The 9,162-nt window shown below is 38.2% G+C and overlaps 1 protein-coding gene across 1 annotated transcript in view; it reads left to right on the forward strand.

Moving 5' to 3' along the window:
• LOC134821030 (serine palmitoyltransferase 1-like) overlaps positions 1 to 5,529 on the forward strand; it is a 56,548-nt gene extending 51,019 nt beyond the window's left edge. Inside the window, exons 6-10 of the mRNA XM_063831696.1 lie at positions 273 to 345; positions 836 to 968; positions 3,300 to 3,429; positions 3,742 to 3,831; positions 5,233 to 5,529. Of these exons, the coding sequence (XP_063687766.1) occupies positions 273 to 345; positions 836 to 968; positions 3,300 to 3,429; positions 3,742 to 3,831; positions 5,233 to 5,529 (723 nt within the window). The remainder of the gene's footprint in view (positions 1 to 272; positions 346 to 835; positions 969 to 3,299; positions 3,430 to 3,741; positions 3,832 to 5,232) is intronic.
• The last annotated feature ends 3,633 nt before the right edge of the window (positions 5,530 to 9,162 follow it).

Raw genomic sequence — 9,162 nt, forward strand, 5'->3', positions numbered from 1 at the left:
AAGAAGTAATTTGTTTAAAAAAGTAAACCAAAATAAAGAAGTAATTTGTTTAAAAAAATAAACTAAAATAAAGAAGTAATTTGTTTAAAAAAGTAAACCAAAATAAAGAAGTAATTTGTTAAAAGAAGGTAAACCAAAATAAAGAAGTAATTTGTTTAAAAAAGTAAACCAAAATAAAGAAGTAATTTGTTAAAAAAGGTAAACCAAAATAAAGAAGTAATTTGTTTAAAAAATTAAGCTAAAATAAAGAAGTAATTTGTTTAACCCCCTAGGAAGCAGCTATTACAAGCGTGCTGAAATACGGAGTAGGATCTTGTGGTCCTAGAGGCTTCTACGGAACTATTGGTAACTATAGCAACCTTACCTCTGCAGTTTCAAATTTTAAAAATCTATTCACGGTTGTTTTTAATTATATTCTAAAATATTCCAAATTTTGGCTAAATATCTCAATTTATCTCTACTATAATTCAGAGAATTATTTCTGATGTAGAATGTCTGTATGTACGACCGCCCACGTGCAAATTAGATGAAAAATAGGAATTTAGGTAACAACCAAAACGTTCCATAGCAACGGTGTTTTAATGCACACATGCACGTGCAAAGATTGTTTTAACGTCATTTTTATCGGTTTTGTGGTAATTACGTTGTGTTTAAAGTGTTTTATATTTAAATCGACTGTATCTTTGGTTGGGATGGATATTTTTTGATGCGATTAAAACTTTCTTTCAAAGAATACTACTAGCTTCGTCCCTGTTACCACGGGCTTTCTAGTTTATAATAAGGTACAATTATTTAAAACAAGTTAATGTAATAAACTCGACCACCCCATCCCCAGATGTACATTTACTGTTGGAGGAGAAATTGGCCCAGTATATGGAATGCGAGGAAGCTATCATCTACAGTTACGGTTTCGCCACAGTTGCCAGTGCAATCCCTGCTTACAGCAAACGAGGCGACATCATATTTTGGTAAGGACACTTAGATCTAGGATTCTAGAGGGCTTTGGTGCTTATCAACATTTTCAGATCGTAAAAATCATCAAGCCGCGGTTTAGTCTAGGATTTTCAGCAATAAACAAGCGATCAAAAGATTGGACTATATTAATGATAATGATGGAGTGAATATTTATTAACATATATGTAATATATTATATTTACACACTGTAACCATATTAAATGCAAGATTAACTCTGCAACATTAACTAGATCATCTCAACAATTTTCTGAAGAAAAAATCATTTCTATATAAAATATATAGATATACCACTAGCAAGGTGCGATGCAGTAAGTGGGCCACCTAGAGATCCTTGATAATACAAATAATCTAAATATATATAATATAACATACGTAATATAATATAATATAATATGATATAAATATATATATAATATAATAATTAATATATAAATAATATAACTGCTGTCGCACATAGTAGTTCAGTGAGTACAAGGTCTAAAACAGTAAATAGCAATGAATAGATTATAGTGAATAGATTACGGTGTAAGTTATAACCTTTTATTAGTTAATACAAGCTTAAACTTTAATGTGGCGCGCCGGTTATTTAAAGGGTACCGCGACAATTGACCCCCCGACAATTGACCCCCCGACAATTGACCCCTATGTAATTACACTGGGGTCAATTGTCGCGAAATATAGGGCTGAGTACGACAATTGACCCCCCGACAATTGACCCCCCATGTAATTACACTGGGGTCAATTGATCGGGTTAGGGTCAGGGTCAGGGTCCTGGATCAGGATCCTGGGTCAGGGTCAGGGTCAGGGTCAGGGTCAGGGTCAGGGTCAGGGTCAGGGTCAGGGTCAGGGTCAGGGTCAGGGTCAGGGTCAGGGTCAGGGTCAGGGTCAGGGTCAGGGTCAGGGTCAGGGTCAGGGTCAGGGTCAGGGTCAGGGTCATGGTCAGGGTCAGGGTCAGGGTCAGGGTCAGGGTCAGGGTCAGGGTCAGGGTCAGGGTCAGGGTCAGGGTCAGGGTCAAGGTCAGCCGGGGGGTCAACTGTCGGGGGGTAAATTGTCGGGGGTCAATTGTCGGGGGGTTAATTGTCGGGGGTCAATTGTCGGGGGGTCAATTGTCGGGGGGTCAATTGTCGCCCACCCATTTAAAGAAAAAGGATGATCCGTCGCCTAGAAACAAAGCACCGATCTGCGGAGTGTGGGTTTTTGAGCTAATTTTCTTAATTTATTGTGAAATAAGTGTGGTCCGAAAAAGAGGATGTAGATTGTAGGACGTGAAAAAAAGTTTGGGAAATTTGCTTTCAGGATTGAAATCTAACAATTACGTAGATGATAAATCTAGTCAAGTTACCTTGATATAATATTATATATTAATTTATGTGAAACTGAAACTTCTTCCACCAATTAGAGGAAAGTTTCCTCTCTTCCCATCGATAAATATCCCTGATTTTTTTTTCAGGGTCAAAACCTTGTTGATGATTTTTTCTCTTGATTTGTTGGTGCAAAATGAACTGGTTGAATTTCCAGTAAATCTAAAACTCAAATACATCACACCTGTTTATGTGATACCGAAACTAGAAACCAGTAACTGGAGGTTTATCGAAATAGTTTTCGAAGGTTTACATACACCTCACAATATCCACCCTAACTCTACTTGACCCACCCACACTCAATATCACAGTGGTTACCACTAGTTACACACTGTAACCATGGTAACTACTTGACACACACTCAATATCACAGTGGTTACCACTAGTTACACACTGTAACCATGGTAACTACTTGACCCACACTCAATATCACAGTGGTTACCACTAGTTACACACTGTAACCATGGTAACTACTTGACACACACTCAATATCACAGTGGTTACCACTAGTTACACACTGTAACCATGGTAACTACTTGACACACACTCAATATCACAGTGGTTACCACTAGTTACACACTGTAACCATGGTAACTACTTGACACACACTCAATAGTCAATATCACAGTGGTTACCACTAGTTACACACTGTAACCATGGTAACTACTTGACCCACATTCAACATCACAGTGGTTACCAGTAGTTACACACTGTAACCATGGTAACTACTTGACCCACACTTCAACATCACATCGTTAGTAATTCTGTTAGGATATTATAATTACCTCCAGTAACTTTAATAGGTGTAAGTTTTAACAAAACAGATAACAGGTCGTTAAATACAAAATATAATGAGTTAGAATTACGTTTATGGATCGCCAGAATCTAAGATCAAGAGCAACTGTAACACTGACCGTATTCCAGTGATAAGGTGCAATAACACTGACGATATTAATATTTCAGCGATGAAGAAGTGTGCTACGCGATACAGAAAGGCATCCTAGCTTCACGTAGTACTGTTTATTACTATAAACACAACGACTTAGACCATCTTGTAGAACTGCTGGAGATTCAGGCTACTAAAGATAGAAAGGTTGGTGGTTCAACAGCAGTTTAATTACAATTCTCACTCCGCAAAGTTATTTTAGTTTAATTACTGGTCCTACTTTGCTTAGTTTTTGGCAGCAATGAGCAATTTTGGGGCAACCGAAAATGTACCTTTATTTTTGGAATCATAAATTGGAAGTCAAGATGTCCGTTTTGAATTTGAACTTTGTCCAGTGTTGTTAGCGCATGTCCTAGAAATGCCATTATAAGTACCTCTGCTAACACATTAGTTATAAATAATAATAATATACAACAATACAATAATATAATATAAACACTAACACATCCCTCTGTACAGAACCCAAAGAAAGCCAGGGTAACGAACAGGTTCCTGGTAACGGAGGGACTTTTCATCAACACTGGACAAATCACCAACCTTCCCCGACTGGTGAGTAATCAAGTAACTAGTGTTACCATGGTTACTGGTGAGTAATCAAGTTACTAGTGTTACCATGGTTACTGGTGAGTAATCAAGTTACTAGTGTTACCATGGTTACTGGTGAGTAATCAAGTAACTAGTGTTACCATGGTGTTACCATGGTTACTGGTGAGTAATCAAGTAGTTACTAGTGTTACCATGGTTACTGGTGAGTAATCAAGTAACTAGTGTTACCATGGTTACTGGTGAGTAATCAAGTTACTAGTGTTACCATGGTTACTGGTGAGTAATCAAGTTACTAGTGTTACCATGGTTACTGGTGAGTAATCAAGTAACTAGTGTTACCATGGTGTTACCATGGTTACTGGTGAGTAATCAAGTAGTTACTAGTGTTACCATGGTTACTGGTGAGTAATCAAGTAACTAGTGTTACCATGGTTACTGGTGAGTAATCAAGTAACTAGTGTTACCATGGTTACTGGTGAGTAATCAAGTAACTAGTGTTACCATGGTGTTACCATGGTTACTGGTGAGTAATCAAGTAGTTACTAGTGTTACCATGGTTACTGGTGAGTAATCAAGTAACTAGTGTTACCATGGTGTTACCATGGTTACTGGTGAGTAATCAAGTAGTTACTAGTGTTACCATGGTTACTGGTGAGTAATCAAGTAACTAGTGTTACCATGGTGTTACCATGGTTACTGGTGAGTAATCAAGTAGTTACTAGTGTTACCATGGTTACTGGTGAGTAATCAAGTAACTAGTGTTACCATGGTGTTACCATGGTGACGAACAGGTTCCTGGTGGGTAATCAAGTGTACTGTTTGCTTATTTGGGCTGATTTACTGTTGTAACTTTTTGGAGCATGTTGTATAAGAGTATAATAAGATATCGTCATATCGTGGCAGATCCTATTTTTCTCGTGCTGTTTAGAAAAGTGAGAAAGGTTAAAGATAAATCAGACGTACTAATCAAACAATCCTCATCTCATTAAACTATATAAAAAAATAAGTATAAAGAATAAGGAAAAGGAACGGGAATGAAGCCAATACCAGAAGTGAAACCCCACCAAAGAATAATTGATCCTTAGGTAGACCTGGTGAAATAAAGTAACTGAACTGTAAGTTTAAGAAAAGACGGAAGGAATACAGGAGAGAGGAAATAATGTTATGTGAACATCATCAGCAGATGACTTGGCACACCGGTTTCGGGGGTTTAATACCTGTACCGGTTTAATGTGCCAAGACCCCCTAGCAATCACTCGTCAGTGATCACCTGTTCACGTTAAATGTGATGTCAAGGATGTCGCTGACATCAAGTATACTGTATTTGTACAGAATACTAGGTCGGTCTTTCAGAAGCTTTCTGAATTTACTCTTCAGGAGTCTGTCATTATAACATCTTGAAAGAAGTGTCCTATAAAGGGTGTTGGTAGAACACAGAAAAGAATCAAGGTCAGAGATAATGGAAGAGTAACGAAGGACCTGACCGTAAAAAACATTATAACCAACAGAAGAGGAAATATTACTGTTAGGAAAGGTGTACATGACCACAGGAAAGTTGAAGTCATCAAGTTTGTTGTAAAGCTTGGTGGCGACGTGTCCGGAGTTATTCATCGAGATGTTGATGTCGAGATAGTTTACGGACTTATTGTCGTCACCACTCCTCTCCATAAGCAGGTCAGGTGGATAAATGGACCTGATTAGGTTAGAGAAATGCAAATAGTTCATGGTGTTGAGGTCGTCGACATATCTGCAGTTTCTTGAGAGGAGCTTAGCGAGACCGAACTTCTTTTCTTTGATTAGGCGTGTCATGTAGTTGAATTCACACTTCCCTAGCGAAAGATCAGCGAACTGGCTACTAGAATTCCCTCCCATGGGAATGCCTTTCGTTTGTCTTAAAATCTGATCCCCAAAACAAACAAAAGTGTTAAACAGAATAAATGTAATAGCTGTTTTGAGTTTATCAGCAGAAAAACATAAGTATCCGTTATATTCCTTTTTAGAGAAAAAATTGTTGTTCTTATACAGAGAAACACAAATAAATTTATTCGTATTACTAAAGAGGAGATCTATTAGCTCGAAAAGCAGTGACTGTACAACCTGAAGGTCTAGATTGGTATACAGAGTGGTAAAGTCGTATACCTGCATATTAAAAATCTCTAGTCTAGGCAGCCTTTCCAGGAACTGTTTAGAGCTGTTAATGCTCCAGTCGCAGTTAATTCCAGTATTGTTGTAGATAGAGTTGCAGTATTTGGAAAAGTATTCTTTTAAAACTTTTAAAGCTTTGTTGACTACAACTGATATCTGCTTAGTGGTACATTTACTGGCCCCAGCTATAAATCTAGACTTATAAGGATTCTTGTGAAGTTTAGGAATCCAAAAGATTCTCGGTAGACAAAGGTTGTCCTCAGAAACACGAATATTAAAGTTATCTTTAATGAAGTTCACATGTTCCTGAATAATATCATCCTCTACAGAGTTAACCGGATGATAAGTAGAATTGCCACGACACTCTAGAGAAGTGAGATCGTAGCCAAGTTCGTTGAGAAGGGTTAAAAGATAAAACTTCTTGCAGACAAAAACATAATTATTTGAAGCTTTATCTACGGAGCAAATAATAAAAGAAGAAGAAAGACTGTCGAGATAAGATTTAACATCATCCCTTTGTAGAATGGAATTGTAGGGAGTGAAGTTATTAGGGGAGGAGGAGAGGAAGTTAAGGCGATTGGTGAAGATCCGGGAGACCTCATCTTTCCAATCCTGGAATTCCAAACATGAAAGTCCATGTTTCCTAGCCATACGGGTGGCGAAGTTGGCTGAACACTCGTTGAGGCTCTCCAAGATTTGCTCAGGAGGAACAGACACAGGTTCCCTAAATTTGGTACCGTAACTCATGATGCCTCTTAAATCCTCGTGCTCAATGAAAGCAAGGTCACCGGTGATGATGTGGCCTCGAGGCTGATAGCAATAAGGGTTACTGGAACAGGGGCAATCACCTTCCAGGATGGAGGAAATAGTAGTATTATCAAGTGATTTAAGGAATCTATTATAATTAAAAAGCTTACGCCCGACAGGAATATCGTACTTATAGTAAACTTTTAAGGGAAGGAAAGGCGTAAGGTTTGGAGGGAGAAGAGTCAAGATCCTAGAGTCACGAATGACTGATTCTATTCGGAGTTTATCAAATATTTTAGAACAATAGTGAAAAGTGATAAACTCGCTATTAACAGAGGTGATATTAGGAGAAGAAGTGCTGTCTTGGCCAGCAAAAGATTGTATAACAAGGAAAATGGCTCCAGATTTGCAGAGGGAATGAGAGCTAAGTTGCTTGAGCTCGCCTTTTTGAAGGCTACTTATATCTTTATAAAAGCTGTATTTGCTTTCAGACATTTTTCTTTTTAAACTTTCATATTTATTGTCAATCTCTCTTAAAGTGAGAGTCCTTTTGTATATTCTATCTTCATGGCTTTTGTTTTTCTTTTTTCTGCCATGTCCTCTTTTATATCTTTTTATTTTACTTTTAAAATAAATATCGTTAAAGTTGCTTTTAGAAATATTACCAGAACCTTTTATGTTGTCATTGAGACCTAGAGGGTGAGCAGTGCTCAGGAGATTAATCCAAAGAAGTTCCCTGTCAGCTAAGGCCAGACGAGGGTCTTCAGTAGAGGAAGGGTCAATAAAATCAATAATTTGAATGGAGGCGTCATGAAAATTATGACCGGGAGTATTAAAGTGGTCATGGACAAAGGAGGATTTGCCGGCTTTAACCGAAGCACGGTGTCCATTCATGCGTTCATTAAGGCGCTGTTCTGTGAGCCCAACATATTGAATACCACAAGAACAAGTGAGGAGATAGATAATAGAAGAAGATTTACAAGAAAAGGATTCAGAGTGAGTTAACATGAAAGAATTATTAGTAACGTAACTGGTGAAAATATTACTTGACCTGAATGGTTTACAGGTGAGACATCTTGACTTATTACACGGTGTTATATCAGGGGAAATAATACTGTTGGGATGAATCCAAGTGTTGGATGTGATGTTATATATTTTATTTCCTTTCTTAAGTCAAGAATTTACAGGACAAACTTAACAGCCGACTCCAACTGAAAAAGCCCTGGGAACCATCACCAACCAGATGCCTTGGGGCTGCCAAGGTTAAGCGGGCGTTAGGTGACATGAACTAATGTTCTCCCACTGTCACAGTGCAGCCAAGCAGAGTGCTGTTGTTCCAAGAACACTCTTTATAACCGGATCACACACTGCCGCTGCTTCTCGTACCGTAGCTAGGGCGGGCAGCTCACGCCCCTGTTTGGTCTAAGGAACAGAAAACATGAAGGGAAACACTCCTGAAGAACTGTGCAAAAGGGGGTAATAATATCAAAAAAAGGGCCAACTAGCAAAAACTAAGGACGTAAATCATATAATAACAAGCTATCACTTGGCGCATCCGGCAGGGCGGAGGAACCGCCACACACTTTCAACAGTGATACAAATTGCAATCTCATTAAACTATATAAAAAATAAGTATAAAGAATAAGGAAAAGGAACGGGAATGAAGCCAATACCAGAAGTGAAACCCCACCAAAGAATAATTGATCCTTAGGTAGACCTGGTGAAATAAAGTAACTGAACTGTAAGTTTAAGAAAAGACGGAAGGAATACAGGAGAGAGGAAATAATGTTATGTGAACATCATCAGCAGATGACTTGGCACACCGGTTTCGGGGGTTTAATACCTGTACCGGTTTAATGTGCCAAGACCCCCTAGCAATCACTCGTCAGTGATCACCTGTTCACGTTAAATGTGATGTCAAGGATGTCGCTGACATCAAGTATACTGTATTTGTGCAGAATACTAGGTCGGTCTTTCAGAAGCTTTCTGAATTTACTCTTCAGGAGTCTGTCATTATAACATCTTGAAAGAAGTGTCCTATAAAGGGTGTTGGTAGAACACAGAAAAGAATCAAGGTCAGAGATAATGGAAGAGTAACGAAGGACCTGACCGTAAAAAACATTATAACCAACAGAAGAGGAAATATTACTGTTAGGAAAGGTGTACATGACCACAGGAAAGTTGAAGTCATCAAGTTTGTTGTAAAGCTTGGTTATTGATTTAAAGTTGCAACTGTTTATTCAAACACACAGCACGTCTTGTTGTACAACTAAATGTAAATACGGCCGAATTTAGCAACACAACCTGAACTAATTGGGGTACATAAACGAACAAAATGGCACTGAAATCACAATGGCCTGAACTCTCTAGCGTGCTGTAGATCTCAAATCTCAAGCACCGTTTAAAACTACCAACGAAGAGTCTGCTCTCCCAAATAAAAGA

This window comes from Bolinopsis microptera, chromosome 9 (assembly GCF_026151205.1).
Source record: "Bolinopsis microptera isolate Bmic1 chromosome 9, MBARI_Bmic_1.0, whole genome shotgun sequence".
Classification (NCBI taxonomy): domain Eukaryota; kingdom Metazoa; phylum Ctenophora; class Tentaculata; order Lobata; family Bolinopsidae; genus Bolinopsis; species Bolinopsis microptera.